Raw genomic sequence first — 22,519 nt, 5'->3', positions numbered from 1 at the left:
GTTGAACTGTCCTGGGCTACATAACCAGAGCCCTGCCGTGGTGATGTGTTACCTCAGTCATCGCCTGCTTCGTTTCCCACAATTGTGAGAGTGCTCTGTGAGCATGCGGTGATGACGGGGACAGAAGTGTTGCCGCGAAAGTGCCCAGATTTGTCCCACACAAATTTACGAGAGAGGCAGGGCGCACTGTACAAAAGCAGGGTGGGCGGAGGTGCAAGACGTCATCCGGAAGGATGGTGCCGGTGCTTTCAGCCTCAACGTGGATGTCTCGCCAGCCACCTACAGGCGTCCGTACGCATCGGCAAATCAACAGGGCCAGCACCGCTGCATCCGGATCCACACCCACTTCCTGAACGCCCACCAGTTGACCAACAGAGGACCATGGTCCGCTCTCAGCCACACGCCTCTCCGTGCTTGGCTGTTGCTTGACGATGCTTGTCTTCCACTAGCCGGACCCTCGGCACGGCTTGGTTCGGGATCATCTCAGCTGTGCCTTGTTCTGGCTCTCTGCCCTCCGCCCGTTCGCTTCTGCGCAGCCACCTGCTGTGGCTCTCTACGACACTGCGCCGCACTTGCGCAGCAGCTGCACCATTGCGCGATTTTGTTGCCGTCCCAGGACAACAGAGTCCCCTGAAGCCACTTCCGACATCCTCCGCTGCAGCGCGAACAATGGCAGAGGAGAAGGAAGCTCCCCAGAGCGAGCCTGCCAACGGCGCCGCGCCCAACGGCAATGCGCCCGGGACCACGGAGAAGCACGACGAGAAGAACCCCCCGGCGCCCCTGAAGCAGAAGACGCGGACAGACTCGAGCAAGAAGGGGCCCGCCGGCGGCTTCGACGATACACCGCTCCCGCGCGCTCCGCCTGGCTACACCATCAAGATTACCCTGCACCGCGCGAGAAACCTCCCTCTCGCCGATATCAACACGCTCTCCGCCGACCCCTACGTTATCGCAGAGCTCCACACCTCGCTGCCGACGCGCCACAAGGAAGACCCGCCCTTGCAACGGCGCACCGCAACGATCCGCCAGAACACGGACCCCGAGTGGAACGCAGAATGGATAGTCGCAAATGTCCCCGCGTCAGGCTTCCGGTTGAAGTGCCGCATATACGACGAAGATCCAGCGGATCACGATGACCGGTTGGGTAATGTCCACGTCGTGGTAGATTCGTTGAGCGAGAACTGGAGTGGCATACGCGAACAGATATATCCGATCAAGAAGCGCATGGCAAGCAAGCGGGCCTACCTGCTGCGCGCATTGGCTGTGTGCTTCAGAAAAGCCGAGCATATGCACGGCGAGATGACCGTGAGCGTCGAAGTCCTTGGACGCACCCAGGACGAGAATGGCGGCCGAACATACACAGTGGGACCGCAGTACTGGATACGGCATTATTCACCGCTGCTGGGCCGTCTGCTCGGAAAGAAGGCGCCCGACGAGAATGGCTCCAGCAGCGGGGCGTCAGAGAAGAAGAAGCCAGAGCGCTACAACTTCCAGGCGAACCAGATGCAGCTGCGCGGTCCGACTCCCGAAGCCATGTACCACCGCTACGTCGAATTCAAGCCTTTCGTCAAGGCCATGTTCACTGCAAAAGGTTTCCGTGGTTTCATCCTCTCGAAAGCATTACACCACCAGCACACGCGCGTCTACAATTTCGATCGCGAGACTGCGTTCGAATCCTTCCCAGAGCCCTGCAAGGAGTTCACGCAGAAGTTCCTCGAGCTCGTACACCACGACCAAGGAGGGCGCATCTTCACATACGTCCTTACGCTAGACGGCCTCTTCCGCTTTACCGAAACCGGGAAGGAGTTCGGCATCGACATGCTGTCCAAGCACACTATGCACTCTGATGTTGCAGCCTACATCGCCTTCTCGGGGGAGTTCTTCATCCGGCGCCTTAAGAATCCGCACAACAAGCCTCCCGAAGAAGGCGGCCACAACTCGTCGCACCCTCCCGACGAAATCTCTGGCGGACCGCCCAAAGACCAGCCCGTCAAGGACCCCTCATACTACGAGCTCATCATCGACAACGACTCCGGCACGTACCGCCCCAACGCGCAGCTCCTCCCACAGCTCAAGGCCTTCTTTGAGTCGAATTTCCCCGGCCTCCACGTCGTCACGCTCGACTGCCAGGGTCAAGCCGAGAAGATGGACAAGATGAAGAAGGAGCAGCGCGAGCGCAAGAAGGCTGAGGGCGACCACATCGTGTACAAGCAGATCAGCAGGAGCAGCAGCATGAGCTCGAGCGACATTGAAGACTTGGAAAGGTTGCAAGACGAAGACAGTCGCACGGAGCCGCACTTCAGGCACCACCTGCAGGCGTTGGCGGCTGGCAAGGGCGAGGCCATGAAGCAGCACGCGAAGGACTACCGGCCTCACAATAACCGCGAGGGCTGGAGAGGCGACGACCATCCTGCGCGCCACGACGATGCGGGCGCGGGTCCGTCGGCGCAGGGTGATAGCGCGAGGCTTTCGAGGGAGGGAGAAAATGCCGCTCCTGCGACCGCGGGGCAGCAGGACCCGTCGAATTCGTGAACCCTTTACTCGTTTAATCTGTTTGCGTCTACACAGCGATGTTACCTTTCGCGTCTTTCAGTATCTAGGCTTCGACACGCAGCCGCGGGTTCCCCCTAGAGCAAGTCTAGGGTGTAGAGAGGTAGGTAGGTGTTTAAGGTATTGGACTTTGAGGGAACGAGAGGAGGGAAAGGTACACACAGCTAAGGATCGCTCGCTACGAGATACCCGCATCTCCTTTGTTCATGTGCATAGGTTCGTTGCACGCACGTACTATCTTCTAATAGGCCCTCGTCTTGCCTGTTTTTCGTAATTGTAGTTCATATCATACTAATGGAGCGGAATGGTTCGGAATCTCTCCCCTAGATTGATCATGCCTTGATGTGGTCCCTTCTCAAAGTAATGAAAGGCTGAGCAGGATGTCGTCGTGCCGTCAACTCACCCACTGCGGGGTTCCGCCTCGGACTCCGACATCTCCCACCCCTCAAGCACAGCACAACTCCCGCTCGACCCACCACGGTGCACCATTGCAGTCCCGAATTGCCCCTCAAAACACCAGCCCCCATATCCATACCCCTTCCCCCGGCTTCCCCACATACACCACACCATGCCCCCCGCCAACCCCCTCGACGCGCTCGCCATCCAAAACACACTTGCGCGCTACTGCGAAGCGCTCGACACGAAGAACTGGGCGCTTTTAGCCAAAGTACGTCCGCGTTCCTTCCTCGCACCCTCCACACACGCTGATTCCATGCTGACATGATGGTTCCGAGGTCTTCGCCCCCGACTGCCGCGCAGACTACCCCTTCAACCACAGCCTGCACGGCGCATCCGCGATTTCATCGGCCATTCAAAACCGGTCCGTGAATCGCCCATGGCTGTCCCCAGCCCCACTCTTTCCCGTGCCTTGCCCTGTCTTCTTTCGCATCTTGATATCCCGAGTTGAGTGCTGATTGTGGTGCCAGACTCGGGCCCATACTCACACACCATTCGCTGACCACGTCGTCCCTCGTCTTCGCGCCGGACGGGAAGAGCGCAACGGCGACGACGTTTTTCGTGGGGTGTCACTTTGGGCAGGGGCCGCATGAGGGGAAGGTGCTGCAGGCGTGGGGGCGGTATGTGGATGTGCTGGAGGTGCAGGCCGCGAAAGAAGATGGAGACGGGGGTGGGGACGTGGACGTGGACGTGGACGGTAGCTATGAGGGCGTTCCGGGTGCGAGCGGGTGCTGGAGGATTCGGAAGAGGGAGGTGGGTTTCACGAAGAGGATTGGGGATGAGAAGGTGATGAGTGAGTTCTGAATTGGGTTCACGTGCAAAGTATGAGCAAGAATTGAAATAAAGTGATTCACCGGATGGAATGGAACTACGACCGTCCACAAGGGGACGCTATAGGCAATGTCTAACCCTTCGCAAACCCGTAGCGCGTCGACACCACACCATGCCACTCACCCACCCATCCATCCATAATCCATATGTCGAACGACTCATTCCGACGCCATAACTATGTTCGTGATTTACCGGAGGTACTCGTCCATGCACGCTATGCCTTAACCATGAGATTCGTGTTGCCTTAACCATCATTCATAAATTCGCGAAGAGGTATCGTGCGAGTCCCTCGAAAGGGGGAAGGAAAGAAATGAGAACGTGGCTTGACGCCGGTCGTGAAGACAATCTAAGCAGACGCGCAGAGATCCTTCAAAGGAGAAAAAGCAGAGAGCGCCGCCGGATGTACGTTCAGAGAAATCAATCAAGTGCCCTTGGGGGCGGTCTTGACCTTGGAGATCTTGTTGAGGACGCTCAGGAGACCTAGTGAAATTGTTAGTTGGTTGAAGGATAAGTAAATTTGGTGGGTACTTACCGGTCGTACCGTTGGGCAAAGTGGCCATAGCGAGAGAGTTCCTCTCGCCGACGGTCACGGTGGTCACACAGCGGACCTTCCGACTGTCCTTAAGTTCCTGGCCCCACTTGAACACAATCTCGTCATCACGGTCGTTGCCCGCGACAAACAAGAACTCGGCACGATCATTCTCGAGGTACCTGTCGTAGATATGCTGCGCGGCGGTGGACTTGTCGTAGTCGGCAGGCTCGATGATGACGGAGTCCTTGGTAGGAATGGCCCTCACACGCTGCGACGCCGAAGCATCGTTAATCTGGTTCGCGCACTCACCAGCTTGACGGCTGGCGGAATCGGTCTCACTCTGGTAGTGGTAAATGAGTGAGCATTGATGCTCCTCGACCCAGCTTCCCTCAACACGCTCGACGTAGTATTGGAGGATGTCCTTGATAGCGTTCTTCCAGGTCTGTGTCTTCTCCTCGTCGGGGAACTGTATCCATTCGTCTGAGTTACCATCGCGAACGAAGCAGCCGTTTTCGGCGATGAGGCCAAGGTTGGGGAGGCGGTTGAAAGCCAACTCCAGCTCCTCGACGGTACGTCCGCTCATGACATAAACAGCATTCTTCTTGTCATTTAGGATGTCGCTCAGGATGTCGATGACCTTGTCAACGTTGGTAACGACCGTGTTATTGACAGAACCGTAGTTGGCCAGAGTGCCCTCATAGTCGAGAATGAACAAACGTTTCTTGGTGAGCTCGTAATCCCTGATCAAGTTCGCTGCGGATAACCGGGGGATTGACATGGTGTCACGACGGAACTGTTCCTCGAAAACTTGGTCGAGCTTGCTGGTCAGGTTCCTAATCCAATACTCGCCCGTATGGTGCAACACGTTGTCGTGTAGCTTCTTGTAACGAGTGGCTTTCTCCTCTTCACTCATCTCGAGGGCCTGCTTGAAAGCATCGGCGATCCCCTGGTAGTGCCAGGGATTGACCGCAAGCTCGGCGCCTTCGAATATTGAGGAGCTGCCGGTGAACTCGCTGAGAATCAGTGGGCTGTGTTTCTTGTTGCCGTAAGCACCATCCTGGCAAATGACGAACTCGTGAGCACTCAGGTTCATGCCTTCGCGCAGACTGGTGATGACCATGGCGTCTGCGACCGAACACAAGGCGAGATATTGATGGAAAGATATATCCTGTCTGAGGAACACGAGCGGGTTGTGCGACAAGGTAGAGTACTGAGCGTCGATACGCGTGACAATCTCGGACACGGTGGAGGCCAGCTCGGGGTCTTCCCGCGTTGAAGTAGCGACCTGGATCAGAACAACCTAGAGTACCTGTGAGCATATTCCTCATAACTGAATCGTTGCAAAACTGACCTTATCCCTCCACTCGGGGTTCTTCTTCAAGAAGACTTCGAAGGACAGAAGCTTCTGACGAACGCCACGAATGCTGTCTAGCTTGTCGCGAGCGACAATCACATGCTTCCCTTGGTAGCGCTCGGTGAGTGTGTTGATCCAGTCCTGGACTTCCTTCTCTTTCCGGCCTTCTGCAAGTTTGTGGGGGTCTACACCAATGGGGGAGGCGTAAACATTGACAAATCGAGTCTCGAGCTGGACGCCGTCCTCGATCGCCTCGACTGCAAGAATGCGAGAGCACGTCTGCAGGAAATGGTGGGCGTACTCCGGAGTCTGGAAGGCGACCAGGTTGGCGCCGAGCATACCCTCCAGCAACTGTGTGCGGGCTGCCAAGCAGCGGAAGACCTCAGAAGAGGGGAACGCGGTGTGCAAGAAAAAACCGATCTTTGCGTCTGGAAGCTTCTCTCTGATCATCGCCGGGACAAGGCAGAGGTGGTAGTCGTGGACCCAGATAGTATCGCCACGCTTGTAATTCTTGACAATCTTGTCCGCAAAGGCTTGGTTCACGTTTCGGTAGAATTTCCATGAGTGATCCAGGAAAGCCTTGCTCTTTGGGTGGTCCGGAATGACATAGTGGAAGACCGGCCAGAGGATGGTCTTGCAGTAGTGAGCATAGTGGCCATCGTAGTCTTTGTTGCTCACGAAGACGGCCAGAGCGTCGTGGTCCTCCTCCAGCTTTTCATAGATCTCTTGCTGTTTATCATCATCAATCTCGTCGGTGGGAAATCCGACAAGACCAACATGGAGAACATCTTGGGTGGTGCCGGCAGCATCTGCTGCGCGGACAGCATTCGTAAGGCCGCCGTTACCCTGAATCGCAGGCACTATGCGGTAGGTCTGCTCCCAACGAGGATCAGTTTTCCGATTGCCAGAGTTCGACTTGTAGAGCGAGCGGGCCCTCTCACGGGACGCCTCGCGCTGGTGCTTCAGCCGCTCCTCGTTCTTCTGGTACTCTAGAACGGTGTCTGCTGGACGACCGGCTCTCGAGCGCGGTTGGTTGAAGAACATTCCACCAGCTCCCCACTCCGGGACGTGTGCATCGCTGCGGACGAGTGTCTTGGTATCGTTCGGGCGTAGGAAGTGAGCAGTTGCACTCGGTTGCGTGGGCGTAAAATAGTCCTCTTGTGCGAGCATAGCTGCGGGTGTCTTTGGGAGCGTAATGCCCGGAGGCGCGTTGTCCCTCAGGATGCTGCCTTGACCGGCATCGTTGGCGCTGCCGATAGAGTTCTTGCGATGCAGCTCCGTAGTAGCTGGGACAACTGTTACGGGGGTGGAAGCTTGCGACTGCTGGGGCTTGTCGAAGTCCACCGTATATGGGAGGAATCTGCGCCCCCGAGTCAGTCGTTTTCTACAAGCTTGTCGCAGCACGCCAAACACAGCTGTAGAAGCTGCGGCATACGACGACACTGCACCACGGGGTCACTTACAGGGCGGCGTGGAAATGTGACATGGTGGGCGGCCAGTTGGCTTTGGTGCCCGATGGCGATAGGATCGTTGGCTATCAATTCGGAGAGGTTGTCGGGGCGTTGTAGGTGCGGAGGGCGCGTGGAGGTCAGTTGACCCAAAGTGGGCGGCAGTGAAGGGAGAAAGAGTGGAGTGGGATCGCGATGGTAAAAAAGTTTCCAGTGAGGTCGACAGCTAGCGTCACGGTGCGGTAACGCAGCTCTGGTACAGCAAGAACACGCTCCACGCCTGCAAACCCCTGCTTGGCTATGCCAACGCGGAAGACGGCAAGCCACACGACTTATAACCAGCTGGGACAGTGAGCTGACCCGGCTACTGCCTTGGTTCCGCGTGCGAGGATCATTGGGTGCGTGCGACCACAGTTCCTGTTCTTTTCTTGCACACCGCGCCCCGCGATATGACGTACCGTCAGGCACAGGCAGCTCGGGCCGCCACAGAAAGGCACAGTCTCACCGTTTCACCCTCCTACGATGGCACAGCCTTCTGCGAGATCACTGTCGCATCATTTGCACGTCCCGACAGCAAGCGAAGCCTCATCCACAAGACGAAGCTCCTGCTCCCTGGCCAGGGCCTCATCCCACTCCAGCTAACCTCTAGCGGCTGTGGATGAAGTGACGAGGCGCTAGAATGGGGTGGGTAAGGTCGACTCGGCTGGAAGGCTCCAGATGCATTGCGGTGATGGGATTTCGTCAAAATGCCATCGCCTGCCGCAGAATGCGATGTGCGGAAACGGGCGGCTGCAGACCATCGTTTGCCCGGGCTGCCTGCATTATCTGGTATTTCGTAGTGCCTCATCGATTCGTCGCCTCGGCCGCTCTCTGTAAAGCTTGTAATGGCTATGGAGATGCTAGGCCATCTCGTTAAGAGATGCTCTTTACTCTTGGACTTCGTGGTCACACCACTTAAATTGCACTTGCATTCTTGCCGCTTACCATGTCGCCGTTCGGGCCCTTGGAACTTGGTCTTGGAATTAGCGAACTCTTGCTTCGTTACGAATTACGCTCCTCCTACGTGCTCTCGAAAGCCAACTGCCTGCAGATGCCGCGGAACCTTGGAACATTCTCGAAAACTTGCCCCGGGCTCAACTCCTCCCGCGGGCCGCAGCTACCCATTCATCTCGAATGTTCTTCATCACTATAGGGCCGCGGCGTCTGCAAACTGTGCGGCATCGGCGATGGACGTGAACATAATCATGCAGTCCGCTCAAGCCCGTAGAGATATCTTGTCCCAACCATGAAGTGCCTCAATATGTAAGACGCGGTTCGCAGATGGTGATGCTATGACTGGACCCAGTGTGCACTTGATCCCATCTTGTTCTGCACTTTTCGCTTGAGCATCCACGTTTTCCCACGGGCGGGCAACATACACTAAGGACTCGGTCTCAGAGCGCACCGCACCGTACCGCGTCAAGCCTACGTACACGTATGCCCATTCCGGAGGGATTTCCAAGGCCCGCCCTACCCACTCAGCGAAGGTTCTTCCATGCAGGCTCAGCCGCACATGGACGTACCTCGTGCTAATCAGCACTACCAGCTCGATGTGATTCGCGCGGCATCCCAATGCCTAGCTACATGATACCACATCGACGATCTAAACGAAATTACCTCTTCAGGCAATGAAAAGTGAAGACTGTCGAGCACTGAGGAAGTGAACCCACCAGTGAAAATGTCGTGAGGGAGACTCACAGGCGGTGTGGACGGTGTGGGTGGAGGGTTGGTCGAAGGAAGGGTCCATGTGTACATGTGGACATGCAGGGCAGCGGCGTCGTGCAGGAAGGGCACCTACGACGCCAGGCGCCGGCACAGCATACTCGCGGCCGTGCGACCGCGTACAGCACCCATGCGTGGTTGAAGCTCTCGGCCTCTCACACGTTCAAACCTGGCTCACTGGCGCCAGGCTCAGCTCATGTCCGCTTCGCTCGCTTCCCCTTCCCCACACGCTGGGCCCTCCGCATGCCTGCACGCCCGCCCAAACAAAGCTCCAACAACGCCATTGTACGACCTTCAATACCACGCCGCAACGCGCCCCGACACACAAAAAAGCAAAGGAAACAAAGCCCACCCGCCATGCCGGAACGCGACCCCTTCCTCGCGCGCATCCCGCGCCCCTACCGCATCCTCCTCCTCTACCTCGAGCCCCTGATGGCCTTCAACGGCGCGCTCCTGTGCCTCTTCGCCCCCGCCTTGTTCCTCTCCACCTTCTCGCCCTACCTCAAGTACCACGCCGACAACCAGATCATCTATAATCAGCTCGCGGCCACGTACACGCTGTTCGCGTTCAACCAGGCCGTCGTGTTGCGCGTCGCGAAGGACCTGCGTGTGTGGAGGGCGATTGTGCTCGGCATATTGGTGTGCGATACGGTGCATTTGTGGGCGGGCTTCGATGTTATGAGGAGGGATGGGACGGTTTGGCCCGGCGTGTGGAGGGCGGAGGATTGGGTTGCAGTGGGGAGCTTGGTTGTGCCCATGGGGTTGCGGACGGCGTTTCTGGCAGGCATAGGGGTTAAGGAGGAGGGCAATGTCGAGAAGAAGGTGCAGTAGGATGGTGTGTGCGGTGGACCAGGGGATTTGCGATATACCCACGACGTTTCGAGCGACGGAGTTTCCCTGTAGCGATTTTAGATGGAAATGATATGGACGAAAGATTCAGGCTGTATGTCTGCGCAAGCTGCATCATTGAAGCAACTGTTTTTGGTATTTAGTGGACAGTCTCCTGGTGATCTACCAAGACCATGAGAAGAGCATCTGCCAAATGAATCTGCCACGAGCATATGAACACACCTATCTGTCCACTTCCAGATCTTACATTTTGAAGAATTTCGAAACATCTGCAATCGGCAGAAAACACCCCAATCCATCAACTCCACATCCACCAACCCTCACCACCTCAAGGCTGCGGCACCCCTGCCGGCCCCGAAATCGCCCCCGGCCAACCCTTTCTCCTCACAAACACACTCGTCTCTCCCTTCCTACCCCGCCCATCCTCATACCTAATCACCATCGTCAAGATCCCCGCCTCCCCAATATGCGCCTCAAACACCTGCCCCTTCACCATAACCTGCTCCCAAAACCGATGCGTGAACATCTTCGCAGCCTCGAAATTCGCCGTGTGCCGGGACATGAACGGACCATTTACCTTCGCACTCACCGGCTCTGGTCGACCGGGCATGTAGTCCTCCTCGACGAGCTCATATTGCGGACCGGAGCTCGAGGCGCATGCGGTTGAGAGAGAGAGTTGCGCGGAGTACTGGAGTTTCTGAGCGACGATGGCGGGAAGGGTGGATAAGTCTTCGAAGGAGGGGACTGGGGGAAGGGAGAGACGGTGGGAGGGGGCCAGGTTCGGCGAGATGTCGTGGCGGTCTAGATGGAGGTCGGGTTCGCTCTGGGGGTGGGGACCGTTGCTCCAGGGAGGTGTGTTGGAGACTTCTGTTGAAGAGATGGGTGAGTCGGGATAGCCATTTGGATCGACAGCTTCTCGTCGGCTGGCGAGGACAGCACTCAATGAGTGCGAGGGAGGTGCGGTGGAGATTAAAGAGATGGGTGCTACGGCTGCGTCGCCTGGGCCGCTGGGGTCGACGGCTTCTCGTGAACGGGCGGCGGCAGCACTCAAGGACTCCGCGTGTGGGATATGATGATCAGTGTGGATTGATGCATCCTGCGCTGGATTCAGAAGGCTGCGTATTTTAACAAGAGCATGTGTCGATGCGACCTGGACTAGATTCGGAAGGCAGCGGCTGATGAGCTGATCATCTTGATTCAAGTTAAGCCTAGATCACGGGGACGAAGTCAGTGTGAGTTCAGACAAGGTAGTATATATCTCTGCTGATCTGCAAGACAGACCACCCCCCTTTATATCCGCTGGCCTGCTTACTGTAGACTCCCAAGACGTCTCCAATGTTCGAGACTTTCGAGACTTTCGTGCTCAAGGATCGGCGGATAGTCCCACAGCAGCCCAAGGCGGTTGCTAAGGTTCCATCTCTGCAACTGAAAGGAGAATTCGAGATCGAGGAGACAGCCTGCGCCGCCTGGACCGCCTGGAACTCGCTGTCCGTTGTATGCAGGAAGAGAAGGCAAGGGACGAGGGAAGATTGGCCGAGGGGCAGGCTCGGGAGCGACGTGTACGAAGCCAGGCGGTGGCGGGAGGAGAAGACCGTCCGAAATGCCTATAAATCTTCGTCTCTCTTTCGTAAGGAGGGAGGGAGGGAAACCCCCAGAAGTGACGTGTGCGGTGCCAGGCGGCGGTGGCGGCGGCAGGACAACCCCGATAACCCCAGGCGGCGGCGGAAGATGAGAGATCCCGCGTGAGCTGTCTGCACCACTCTGTGTCTGGCATTCAGGCAGAGAAGGTAGCGTGGGAGGCGGGATCGGAGGATGGAGAGTCTCGGGGAGGACACCGAATGGACCGCCTGAGCCGCCTGGACTTCTCTGTCCCTCGTATGCGTGAGAAAGAGAGCGATGACGAGGGAGAGGCTCAGAAGCGATGCGTACGACTGGAGGCGGTAGGAGGTTGCTCATCAATGAGAACGATCACGACAGGATATCGCGATCCCACGCGTATGAGAAGTGAGCCTGTTCACGATCTTGGTGCTCAGGGTCGAGATGCGCATGGGAGTATCACCACATGGGATGCGCTTTCCACATGGGCCACATGGTGAAATGTTGGGAAGGTACAGGACTAACCTGCGTACGCATACACAGCGCTTGCGGCAATAGCTTACCGTAGTGAACTCAACGAAGGTGTCCCGAAGCCAGCTTACCCAATCTTCTCACAGTCCTGGTACGCAATAGGGGACAATAGAGAGGTGTGTGTACGATACTGCCTGGTTTTATATATTGGTACCGTGGTTTTAGTTCCAACACTTTGCACCAGTCAGATTTACTAAACCCACAAGAAACGAAATGGGCTCAGAGTTTGGTACCGTAGAGATGATAGATATCCAGTCATTCAAATTTCCTTATAGGCTAATGGCAACCTCAACTCATCAGCTCGACTGCCATGAATAAATGCCCGATTCGAGAAATCCAAAACTCAATGTCAAAAAAAAAAAAAAAAGCCTAAAGCAAGATCACCACGACTATCGCCTGAAGTTGCCCGTTCCGCCATGTCGAACCTCAAAACGCCATAGATCTGAATCATCTCATAACCAAACCAGCGTGCATGCCATCTCAGTCAGCACGCTCATCCTTGACCTCCCCCACCCCAGCCCCCTCATCACCCTTCTTCTCCTCCTCCTCCACCTCCACCTCAACGTCCGTCTTCTCCACATACAGCACCTTCGTATGCCTCTCCCCCTCCACAAGCTCGCTCAGAAACAAGCTCAAACAATTGTCCTCATCGAACCTACATCCTACCTCATCGTACCTGACCGCATGCAGATGCGCAAACCTTGGATTCTTGACACCCTTGATCGGCGCCAACAGCACAAACTTGGGACGCTCCTTCATCGCCGTGAGTCTCGAGTTGCACGCTAGAAACAGCTGGAGAAGCTGCGCGTTCACGAAGCTCAGCGATGGGCTGCTCGGTCCGGCGGGGTGGGTGGAGAAGTCTTCGCTGGAGTCGATGGGAGCCTCAGAGATGATGGTGTACTTGTGATGTGGGGCAATTGGGATGTTGCTCTCATAGGCGCTCATGACGGCTTGGATCTCGAGGCGGCGGAGCTCGGCGATGAGGTGGAGGGTGCGTTCAGGGAAGGAGCTGCAATCTATGGTGTGCGGACGCCGAGTGTGAAGGGCCTGGAAGCTGGCCAAGGAGTTTTGCACTTAGATTCAAGCGCGGAGGGGGCAACATAGTCCTTGGAGCCTTGGGTGCCTGCGCGCTGGGTGGTGGGGCTGGGTAGATCTCCATAACGTCGGAATCGTTGTCTCCGTCTAGCTCGATCACGCGTCTCTTGGGAGGCACTGCGGCGGTGTCAGAGTCCTTAGAGTTAGCAAGGAGTTGGGAGGGAGAAGCGGTAGTATTGACGGCGTCAGAGTCGATGGGTAATTGAGAGGCAGAGAACTGTTTCCTTCATTTGGTATATACTTTGTCTCTTACTTAGAGCTTGGCCTTCGGCCCCTGTTCCTCTTCCAGCGCTTTCAACTTCAACATCCTCCGCAGGATCTTTCCGCTAGCGCTCTTGGGGATCTCATCTAGCCACCTGACACCACCTCTTAGACGTTTGTGTCCCGCCACTCTCTCACCCAACCAGTCGACGATGGCCTTCTTCTCGTCATCTGTCCGACCAAGCCCGTCCTTGGGTACAACATATGCCCTCGGTAGCTCGGTAGCCTCGTCTTTCTCATATACACCGATGACTGCAACGTCGTTGATGGATGGATGAGATAGAAGGATGCCTTCCAATTCTGCAGGCGCAACCTGGAAGCCCTTGTACTTGATGAGCTCCTTTATGCGGTCCGTGATGTAGAAGTTGCCGTCAGCATCTTGGTAGCCCACGTCTCCAGTTTTGAAGTAACCATCAGATGTCAGAGCGTTCGCAGTTCCCTCTGGATTGTTGAGATAGCCCTTGAAAACATTGGGGCCCTTGATCCAAAGCTCTCCCACTTCGCCCACCTTGAGCTCCTTCTCCTCTGGCGACATGTATTTCGCGACTTGGTAAGGCAAAAGCGTGCCCACCGAGCCAACGTGTTTATTCCAGGTCTCCCATGGCTGCGTATGTGTGGTCGGACTCGTCTCTGATAGCCCGTATCCTTGCTTTATAGGGATCTTGAGGCGATCGTATACTGCATCGACCAGCTCTTTCGTTAATGGCGCGGCGCCCGAGTTCATCATCCGTACAGTACTGAGATCGTATCTGGAAACCACGGGGCTCTTTGCAAGAAGGACCACGATCGGTGGAACGACGTACACGAAGGTAATCTTGAGCACTTGTACAAACTTGCAGAAGTCTTCGAGGTCGAAACGTGGCATAACTACGAGTTGCAGTCCAGAGTACATGGCCTGATGGATTAGGCAGGTAAGACCTAAGATTCAGTCAGCGACCTGTCGAACAACGTGCAGGATGATATGCACATACCATAGATATGGAAGAACGGTAAGAACGCCAGGATCTTATCGCCCTCGCCGTCGGGTCCACCTGTCGAGCTTAACTTCCCTCCCTCTCCTGCTTTGATCATCATTGTGTTGGCCACGATGTTTCTATGCGTTAACATCACGCCCTTGGGGTGTCCTGTTGTGCCTGAAGAATACACCAGAAACGCAAGGTCTTGGTCTGGCTTTGCCTTCGTCCTCCGGTACCTCGCCGACCCGGACGTCTTCCTTATGCTTGTGAAGTGCTTGACCTTGTAGCTCGTGTCTTTTTCATCTCCCATGACGATGACACGGTCCAAGGGTATGCCGACCTTCGCTGCAGCCTCCTGTGCATTCTTGATGAAGGCCATCTGAGTGACAATCGCCTTTGCGCCAGCATCTTTGAGCTGGAAAGCAAGCTCATCGACCGTATACGCTGGGTTCGCCGGGCTAAGCACTCCTCCTGCCCAATGGCAACCCCATGTTATCGCTGGTGTGTCGATGCAGTTCGTAGTGTACAGCGCGAGGACATCGCCCTTCTGCCAATCCCAGAGTGCCTTGAGGCCCTGGCCGAACTCGATCGCGGCAGTTTTGACCTGCGCGTATGTGTAGGATCGCTTTGTGTACGGATCAACGTAGATGACTATGCTCGAGTCAGTCCGAAGTTTGCAGTGTAATATTAGAACTACCAACGCACCTTTGTCGTCTTGGAATGGCTTATCTTTGCGCTCGAACAAGAATGCCCAAAGATCGACGTCTGGGATGGGGACGTCGGGGTACCTGGACTTTGTAGGCATGGTAGCGCGGGAAATGACCCAAAAACGATTCGATAATGGAGAGTCTAGGAGGATTGAAACGAGAGAGGAGGAAGAACCCCCCAAACCGGGAGCGCGCCACAGACATGATGATTACGGGGATTGGATTGGGGGGAGCCTCGGTGCCAACTCTTGTGCCTCGGCGGTGATGGGGGTTAGCGCCAGCGGCTCGCTGCTTCCCCACAGACTTTATGCCGAGTCGGACTTACCGGAGTGTTCACTCAAAGAGAGCACTTACCAACAATGCTAGCAGTACGGAGGTTTGGAACACCAGCTTTTTGGTATTTTGATCTCAGTACATTGCAGCGACATGATTTGAAGGTTTTGCCAACCATATTTTTTTTTATACCATAAACTTCTAAGCTTTCTGATCCCATGTGTTTGCTCTAGCGTGCAGCATCCGTCATTCTTCGCCTATCGTCGGAAGTATCCCCGTCAATGTTCGGCATGCCGAGCGGCTCTGATACAATCCAGTTTCAATCATTACCTTGCCAGCTCACGTAATTGTACTGCTAGACGGGGAATCAGCCATGACGATGTACCTCACAAGATTTGAACACCGACGAGCTATATGAAAAGCAGGCATCTCATGTACATGCGCCCAAAATTGACTGGCATTCACCGCGAAGGACTACGTTGTCATTTGTGTACAGGAGCTTGGAAAATAGGTCGAACGTTCTGCAAAGGTAGACGCAGCACGTTTGATTCATTACAAAGACAAATGGCTGCAGGCTTTGTGAAGGAGGCACCAAGCTTTTGGCCACACAGGTTCTAGCCGTGGTTATGTGACATCAGGGACAACCCAAAGGGTTTCAGCAATTCCGCCACTCCTTCAATGCTTCGCTGGCTATTCCAATCCCATATGCAGTGTGTACGTGATATAATTGTTTGCCGCAGGGAGTCTACTGCCCATTCCGCCGTGAGGCGCCGTCAAACTGCCCCAAACGGCAATCCGCGTAATGCTGTTGAAAATAGCGGCGGAATTGGCATTCCAGACTTCGTTCAAATCCACCGGTCGGTCAGCGCGCCAGTGCAACCCCTGTGTCCCAACGCCTCTTCGGCCAGTGCACCCATGTTTCTACTCAGCCGAAATTCCGTTTTGGGCAGCTTTTGCAACTGCGTCGATTGTAGGCCCCTGGCCTGGGCTTGGGTTGGTGGACGAGGCTCAGGTCGAGGTTCAGGTTCTAGGTTCGGCGGCGGGCAATCGCCGGGCCGGCGGTTGGTGCATCTTTCCTACCTTTCTCGGGCACATTCCTCAACAGCGTCAGCAATGCCAATGTGCTTGCAGCCATACAGATGCTGATGTGACCTTCCACTTTTCCATCTCGTGTACACTTCCCTGTACGATGCGGATGTGCACTGCCAGCTGTGCAGGTACTCGGAGTCATTCCTGCCGTCCATCCATGAGCCGCATGCGTCTGGCAGCTTGATCGTCGTATGCAGGTTCGTCATGCGTCATTCGAATGCTCGGAGAATGCAATGCGTGCCGTTCGAGAAAGTGGATGGAGTAAAGAGATAGCAGAGGGGACGCGGAGCGGTGTTCGGCGTGCAGCTTTTATCACACCAGTCGACAAAGTAGGGGCTCGTAGAGAATTTGAAGCTGGATACGATGGGACCCGGCAAAAAGATAGCGGCGAGCTGAAGAAGCGTTTCTGTGAGGAGCGTCTGGCTGTATCTGTGGTGTGCTTCTGGCGCTGTGCGACCGGCAGAGTGTTGCCGGCAACATGAAGTGCTCCCCTGATGGCGATCCGTCACTGAGGTAGAGATTATGGAGGAGCAGAGAGCGTAGGGTGAAATGCTACCCCCGTAAAAAGATATATCTCGAGTGGGCGTAAGCGAGGCGAACGGCCGCTGGTGGTGTTGCGGTGTTTGGTGCACGTCTGCCTTCTGTTCTTGCCTCACGGGGACCCCTCTGTTTACGCTGGCTCCTCACTTAAGGCTACCCTCACCCGCCCATTTTGCCGTACAACTTTGTGAAGCCCGCAAATTTTAGGGATATATAACCTGCTAGAAGCCTCATAGCTGCATCAACAAACGTCCATAGGGACTATACATGGAGGAGTAGCTCAGTGGTCTTGAGCCCCACTGGGTTACTCCGAGCCATGCCCCTCACCGAGAGGTAACAATGCTCAAGCAAGGTACGTCAGTTCGATTTCATTACTTTACACATAACAACACAAAAAGTAAACCCGTACACGCCTCGGGTTTCTCAAGGGCATTGTGTTCACCTTGTTCTTTTGCTGCTTTTGGCAGCCGGCACTGATCGATTGCGGACGCTGTGCATCTGCCTAAGCCTGGCGATGACTCTTTTTGCGCTTGCATTGTACTTTTGCTGCTGTTTGCTAGTTTCTGGTATCTTTTGTATGTTCAATCATCACGCTACGACACCAACCACCGCCATTTCGATACTCCACTTACACTCCAAATTCCACACATATTACAGATACACAACCATGGAGGCAGCACAACAGAGGCGCGATAACTCATGTCAAGAGTAAACTTGACGCTCTTTCCAGCTCCTGAGCGAGAAAGCCATAGGCAGACCTGTCACGATATGGCCAGGCTTTCAAGCTCAGCTGTCGGACTCGCAATATCTACATGTTATGCATGTTCAAAGCAGAGGCATGCCACAATACAACGAGAGTATACCTGACGCTCTTTACGTGTATCGAGTAGAGAAGCTACACATAAGCTTGTCACAGCATTGCCACACTGATCTGCTTGACCCTAGACTTCCAGCATTCATGCGTGACACACATGATGGCATAACAGAGGCATTGCATACGGCAGCGAAGGTACACTTCGATCCCTTTAAGCCATCAAAACGACAAAGCTACGACCGAGCCTGTCACAATATGCGCAGTACCATAAACATATAGTTCAAGTGTCATCTTCCAACGTTCAATTGAGCTAATACCCCATGTATTCCCATATGTACGTATCCCGCGCCTTTGCATTGCCATTCCAATAGGCGTAGTCACGGCTATCCCATTCCCGATCATCCCTATAGAATACCAGATCCTCTCATATATATAATCCATATGCCCAAGCCTTAGACCCTAATGCACCCAATCCAGCTGAAATGCCCGACGAACATATTAAGAAAAACCAGACATTGGCATGCGGCATCGCGCAGATGGTATATTGCGTCAAAACAATTGCGACGAAAAATGGAAAAGTCCACACGGAATGGTGCATCGTGGACAATGAATGTATGTTAGATATACGATCAGCCCCAATCGGGGTGTTCGATCATCTTCTTGAAGCGCCGGGGTACGGCATCGCTGCCTGAGCTGTAGACATGACTCTCGCGCAGGGCGTCGCAGTATGTGCCGTCGTTGCTTACTGTGGAAGACCGTGACCGTTGGTCGGCGAGGCTGGGTCGCTGGTTGCTTGACACTTGCTTCTCGTACTTCTCGATTAAAGGAGAGACTACGCGACCGCGACCAGTACTTTTGGCGCGGATTTTACGACCTGAGTTCGCTTCGATGGGGTGCGGGACCTGAGACACTTGCTGGACTTGGGGAACTCCAGACTGGATCAGGGCCTTCTGCTCACACTCACGGCTGACGGCATGGAGCTCTCCAATGCTTGGGATTGTGGGCATCGGAGGTGCATGGCCGTAATAGCTGTGTCGTCGATATAGATCAGTCTCGCTCGTTGCCTCTTTCTCGCTGTAGTAGCTCCTCGGTCTAGGAGGCATCTGCGGTCGCATGGATGCGCGATCTTTGCTACGGAGACGAGCAAGTTTTGCGGCCGTCTCGGCATCCATGTGTCCCATGGTCTTCGCTCGCGGCATCGCATTGCCTAGTTGATGAGGATGCGCCGGTGATGATGTCCTCTTTTGGTGAGCTGTGGCTAGGGCAACGTCATAAGGAGAACGACCCAGCGAGGCAGCGGTGGATCCCAAGTCGAGGACTATGGGCACACCTGGTACCGGTGGCTGTTCCTCCTCCTTGTTTTCCTTCGTCTTCCGTCGGAAGAGGGAGAGGCTACGTCGAAGCCGGTGAAGAGATGACGAACGTTCCTTCCCGGAACGCTCGTGCTGTCTGCCACGAGTTTCAGGCTCCGGTGTTGCGGGGGGAGAAGGAAACTTGATAGGCTCAAGATAAGGTAGTTTCGGCTCGAGGTCAGGCTCATCGAGAGTAACGTGATTCTTTGTGGGGTATGTGTGCGTCAGGCATTCCATTCCCGGCGCTTCGGACAGACGCCTGACGAACTGCTTCCTGATATCCATGGGTATACCCGGAATCGATCCTTCCGGTATGGGATCGCACGACTGAACAACGGGACGCTCCAGGAATGAAGAATTCCTCTTCTGCAGTCGCCGCTGGCCCGAAGCATTACTGTCCATAGAAAATTGTGAGATGAAAGACGTTGGGGTCGAAGGCGGCTTGGGTGCTTTCGTGCCTAGCGAAAGATCATTGATGTTCCAATCCAGCGGGAGAGGATCATGCTTCACGTTCTCCTGTGATTGATATCGGCGTGGTTTGGCCGGCATAATGTACTCGTCTGTTGGGTCGGACATCAGGGACTCATGGGAGATTGGAGCTTCTGGGTATGGCTCGAATGCTTGTACGTTGGGAGGGTCACCCTGAGCAGTTCTGTCCTCATTTTGACGCGAGTCAGTCGCCATTGAAGGCTTTCTAGAAACTGTTGGGATCGCACCCTGCTTCGAAGCTTCAGGATGCTTGGCATCGAAACTTCCACCAGATGAATAACCTGAATCAGCCTTCGTCGGTGGCGGACGCGATTTGACTTTCCGCAGGCCTTTAGGCGTTGAAGTTGTGTAGGGAACGATCTGTTCCTGCAGGCTACGGGCCTCGACCGGCTCGCTGAACATAGTGCCATCCAATATCTGTAAGGCTGCCTCTCGAGGATTTACGTCCTCATCTGAAGCAAAGAAGCCCTCATCGTAATTTTCGAAGGGAACCGTTTGAGGAAGTTCCGGCGGTTCGTCACAAATGTCAGGTTGTGATAGCATCGTGGCAAGGGTATCTTGGCTCTTGTTCATCACACGAAGCCTCCTAAGAGGCTCTGGTTCCTCATCTAGGCCCTCATAGTGCGAGGGATACGATTCAGGTTGTTGTCGCAACTGTTTAGAGGGTTCGGGTTTTGGCGACACAACATATCGTGACGTGGTCTTCGCCTTACGACTATCGCTCGATACGCGCACGCCACGGAATAGTGGAGGGGTTGGAGGTTGTAGCGCGGACTTGCTTCTAACATGACGACGCTTTCTGGTAGACTTCATCATGATCGGGCTGTCCAGAGCGTCCGAAAAGTAGTCTTCTCCATGTGATATCTGCGATGCGTGCCAGTTCAGCTTTGCACTAGCAGCCGGCGACGGTTCCCCGTTCGCGATCTTCAAGGATCCAAGTTTCAGAGTTCCGATATGTGAATACTCCATGTCAGAAGGCGTCTGAGCTCGCGGTTCGGGGGACGCTCGCCCTTCATCAGCCAGGCCCAACGCAGCCACGCGTGCCAGCGGAGAGTTTTCCACCATATTATGTCGTTGCCATTTCGCCTCCTCTTGTACGTCCAGCTTCGGTGTTCTCCAAGAATTCCATGTTCGCCTGTTGCTCTCGATTGGCGAGTTGCGAGTCGCGAGGCCCGGTGTCGCAAGAAGGGAACGCCGCCGGGTAAGGGAAGAGGTAGATCGGTTCACGACTGAAGTGCGGCGGCTGATGCCTGGCTCAACGCTTGCAGAGCGAGGAGAGGGGCTGGGATCATATGGAGCCAGTGCTAGCCCTACAATACGTCCCACATTAGCGTTTAAATTCTGTGAGGTTTTCTGGCTCAAGCTCACGTAGTGCTGCGATGTCTTCTGGTGTTGCATTCTTCTGGACTTCCTGAAGAATCGAAATCGCCGTCTCTATATCCACAGTCTGGCTGCTCTGCACCAGGGAGACCTTCGACGTAGGCAAGCTGGAGAGCCTTGCAGTAGATCCTGCTTTATTCCTAAAGCATGATAGCGAATTTGTTCGGGAGGAAAGTCGCCTCTGCACGTCCAGCTCTTCCATGCTCCGTTCTTCGTCGAAGGACCCCCGATGCTCGAAGTCGGTCTGTACTGGAGACAGCAACTGCGACTTAATCTGCTGCCGGTCGCGCGCGCTTAGGTTGGCGTATCTGGAGGAAAGAGAGGCAGGCGAATCCACGGTGTGCTCATTCTCTAGAACGGCGGAAGGCGAGTTCCTATTTGTCTTCGGCTTCACCAGCCTGTGATGCGGCTCGCCATGGCTCTGTGCGTTTCCCATGTCGTGTAACGCGGAGCGAAGGTGTTGGAGGAGCAACAGGGCCCTGGGAAGCTCAAAAAGCAGACATCGGACGCGTGGTGGGCAGGCCTAGAGATGCTGCACGAAGGCGGGGAAGTGCAATCGATGCACTCACCCGAGATTATGCCTAGGAAGCCACGAAACGGGATGTGAAGGCTGGGGCGGAAGAATAGGGAAGGCACAACAGCTTCACGGTGTCGCTCCGACAGGATAGACTAGATGGTTCTGCCCATGGAGGCGCCCAGGTGTTTAAAATGGCCTCAGACCGTCTTGTCCTGGGCCGGTACGATTGCGACTCTGCAGGCAGCTAGCCAAGGTGGAGCTCTCATGAGGTTGGTTCCGCGGTAAACAACAAACTTGGAAGTAGAGTCGAAGTGAAACCCCCATCCATGCACATACCCAGTCGTCGAATCTGAATGCATATTCGCCAATCAGCAAGCGGGGACAGCGGCACTTCGAGGCCTTTGAGCGTTCGGTTGGTGAAGCGTATGCATGGCCCGGGCCTTGATCCTAGCGGAGGATCAGAACGATTCAGGTAGTGCGACGGACGATCGCACCACCTATAGACGCCGCCTCGACCGTCGTGGCCCAGTTTCGAGGGCGCGCTGGCCTCATGTACAGCGCAGAGGCCTTACCGCAGCCTGGTTCACAACGGCTTTTTCTTTCTTGCTGTTCGATGCACGACGATCTCACCCTCCGTTCGATCGCGCTCGGCTCATGGCCCATGGCCCATGGCCCATGGCCCGAGGACGATATAGGGTACCGCTGTCATATCAACGGCTACGTCCTTGCTGTACCTCGCACAGGACCGCGCGCGCAATTTCAGACTTGCTTCACGTTCATAGACGCGCAGCTTGCGACCATCACTCTGATCACTCTGCTGACGAGAATCTTTGCCATACAATCATGCTGTTGTTCAGCTGTACCAGTCGTTCTCATACATCATATGTGGTGCAAGGCGAGATAAGGTCCGATATCGCGAGTTTCACTGATGCGGTGAGGTGCCGTCTGTTGTAATCTCCGAGATGCAATTGCTCGCTCTCGCATCCGCAGCCAAGACGAATCTCGATCTTGAGAAAGATCAGGCATGTGGCCCCCGCAAACGCTGTGCTCCACGACAAGATCCTTTGAAAATCAGGAATCATGACTACTGGCCTGGGATCTCTGACACCTGCCGAAACCAGATGTTCATGCGCCTTTT

At 55.2% G+C, this 22,519-nt stretch overlaps 9 protein-coding genes across 9 annotated transcripts; 4 read left to right on the top strand and 5 right to left on the bottom strand.

Moving 5' to 3' along the window:
- Positions 1-669: 669 nt before the first annotated feature.
- Positions 670-2,532, top strand: CC84DRAFT_1155579 (uncharacterized protein; the record flags this gene model as incomplete). The annotated part of the gene is made up of 1 exon (XM_018176941.1): positions 670-2,532. One exon carries the CDS (start codon positions 670-672, stop codon positions 2,530-2,532), a length of 1,863 nt encoding a protein of 620 aa, XP_018031008.1.
- Positions 2,533-2,992: 460 nt separating this feature from the next.
- Positions 2,993-3,810, top strand: CC84DRAFT_1129457 (uncharacterized protein; the record flags this gene model as incomplete). The annotated part of the gene is made up of 3 exons (XM_018175833.2): positions 2,993-3,217; positions 3,285-3,370; positions 3,477-3,810. The coding sequence occupies exons 1-3, from the start codon at positions 3,119-3,121 to the stop codon at positions 3,808-3,810; spliced, it is 519 nt and encodes a 172-aa protein (XP_018031007.1). The 5' UTR covers positions 2,993-3,118.
- A 42-nt stretch (positions 3,811-3,852) lies between these two features.
- CC84DRAFT_1168709 (uncharacterized protein) lies at positions 3,853-7,473 on the bottom strand. Its single transcript, XM_018179464.1, has 4 exons — positions 7,187-7,473; positions 5,721-7,083; positions 4,370-5,669; positions 3,853-4,317 (listed from the first exon to the last, which is right to left on the bottom strand). The coding sequence occupies exons 1-4, from the start codon at positions 7,207-7,209 to the stop codon at positions 4,259-4,261; spliced, it is 2,745 nt and encodes a 914-aa protein (XP_018031006.1). The 5' UTR covers positions 7,210-7,473; the 3' UTR covers positions 3,853-4,258.
- A 1,816-nt stretch (positions 7,474-9,289) lies between these two features.
- On the top strand, positions 9,290-9,763 carry CC84DRAFT_1222126 (uncharacterized protein; the record flags this gene model as incomplete). The annotated part of the gene is made up of 1 exon (XM_018183335.1): positions 9,290-9,763. One exon carries the CDS (start codon positions 9,290-9,292, stop codon positions 9,761-9,763), a length of 474 nt encoding a protein of 157 aa, XP_018031005.1.
- Positions 9,764-10,109: 346 nt separating this feature from the next.
- Positions 10,110-11,737, bottom strand: CC84DRAFT_1180627 (uncharacterized protein; the record flags this gene model as incomplete). The annotated part of the gene is made up of 2 exons (XM_018180490.1): positions 10,110-10,989; positions 11,094-11,737. The coding sequence occupies 2 exons, from the start codon at positions 11,735-11,737 to the stop codon at positions 10,110-10,112; spliced, it is 1,524 nt and encodes a 507-aa protein (XP_018031004.1).
- A 611-nt stretch (positions 11,738-12,348) lies between these two features.
- Positions 12,349-13,169, bottom strand: CC84DRAFT_1168706 (uncharacterized protein). The gene has a single exon (XM_018179463.1). The coding sequence runs from the start codon at positions 12,851-12,853 to the stop codon at positions 12,389-12,391; it is 465 nt and encodes a 154-aa protein (XP_018031003.1). The 5' UTR covers positions 12,854-13,169; the 3' UTR covers positions 12,349-12,388.
- Positions 13,170-13,226: 57 nt separating this feature from the next.
- On the bottom strand, positions 13,227-15,160 carry CC84DRAFT_1155570 (4-coumarate-CoA ligase-like protein). Its single transcript, XM_018176940.1, has 3 exons — positions 14,926-15,160; positions 14,236-14,871; positions 13,227-14,182 (listed from the first exon to the last, which is right to left on the bottom strand). The coding sequence occupies exons 1-3, from the start codon at positions 15,023-15,025 to the stop codon at positions 13,257-13,259; spliced, it is 1,662 nt and encodes a 553-aa protein (XP_018031002.1). The 5' UTR covers positions 15,026-15,160; the 3' UTR covers positions 13,227-13,256.
- Positions 15,161-15,858: 698 nt separating this feature from the next.
- Positions 15,859-16,537, top strand: CC84DRAFT_316738 (uncharacterized protein). The gene has a single exon (XM_018185840.1). It carries the CDS (start codon positions 16,003-16,005, stop codon positions 16,471-16,473), a length of 471 nt encoding a protein of 156 aa, XP_018031001.1. The 5' UTR covers positions 15,859-16,002; the 3' UTR covers positions 16,474-16,537.
- A 1,423-nt stretch (positions 16,538-17,960) lies between these two features.
- Positions 17,961-21,788, bottom strand: CC84DRAFT_1209539 (uncharacterized protein). Its single transcript, XM_018182224.1, has 2 exons — positions 20,853-21,788; positions 17,961-20,794 (listed from the first exon to the last, which is right to left on the bottom strand). The coding sequence occupies exons 1-2, from the start codon at positions 21,298-21,300 to the stop codon at positions 18,273-18,275; spliced, it is 2,970 nt and encodes a 989-aa protein (XP_018031000.1). The 5' UTR covers positions 21,301-21,788; the 3' UTR covers positions 17,961-18,272.
- Between the last annotated feature and the right edge of the window lie 731 nt (positions 21,789-22,519).

This window comes from Paraphaeosphaeria sporulosa (assembly GCF_001642045.1).
Source record: "Paraphaeosphaeria sporulosa strain AP3s5-JAC2a unplaced genomic scaffold CC84scaffold_12, whole genome shotgun sequence".
NCBI classification, from domain to species: Eukaryota; Fungi; Ascomycota; class Dothideomycetes; order Pleosporales; family Didymosphaeriaceae; genus Paraphaeosphaeria; species Paraphaeosphaeria sporulosa.
This window is presented reverse-complemented; position numbering and strand designations above follow the sequence as displayed.

Coding starts and splice junctions, on each gene's coding strand:
- CC84DRAFT_1168709 (XM_018179464.1), bottom strand. CDS start 7,209: ATGTCACATTTCCACGCCGCCCT. Junction 7,084..7,186: donor TCACATTTCCACGCCGCCCT/GTAAGTGACCCC, acceptor TCGGGGGCGCAG/ATTCCTCCCATATACGGTGG. Junction 4,318..4,369: donor TTTGCCCAACGGTACGACCG/GTAAGTACCCAC, acceptor CAATTTCACTAG/GTCTCCTGAGCGTCCTCAAC.
- CC84DRAFT_1168706 (XM_018179463.1), bottom strand. CDS start 12,853: ATGAGCGCCTATGAGAGCAACATCCCAATTGCCCCACATCACAAGTAC.
- CC84DRAFT_1155570 (XM_018176940.1), bottom strand. CDS start 15,025: ATGCCTACAAAGTCCAGGTACCCCGACGTCCCCATCCCAGACGTCGAT. Junction 14,872..14,925: donor GCCATTCCAAGACGACAAAG/GTGCGTTGGTAG, acceptor ACTCGAGCATAG/TCATCTACGTTGATCCGTAC. Junction 14,183..14,235: donor ACCGTTCTTCCATATCTATG/GTATGTGCATAT, acceptor ACTGAATCTTAG/GTCTTACCTGCCTAATCCAT.
- CC84DRAFT_316738 (XM_018185840.1), top strand. CDS start 16,003: ATGCTGTTGAAAATAGCGGCGGAATTGGCATTCCAGACTTCGTTCAAA.
- CC84DRAFT_1209539 (XM_018182224.1), bottom strand. CDS start 21,300: ATGGGAAACGCACAGAGCCATGGCGAGCCGCATCACAGGCTGGTGAAG. Junction 20,795..20,852: donor AGAAGACATCGCAGCACTAC/GTGAGCTTGAGC, acceptor GACGTATTGTAG/GGCTAGCACTGGCTCCATAT.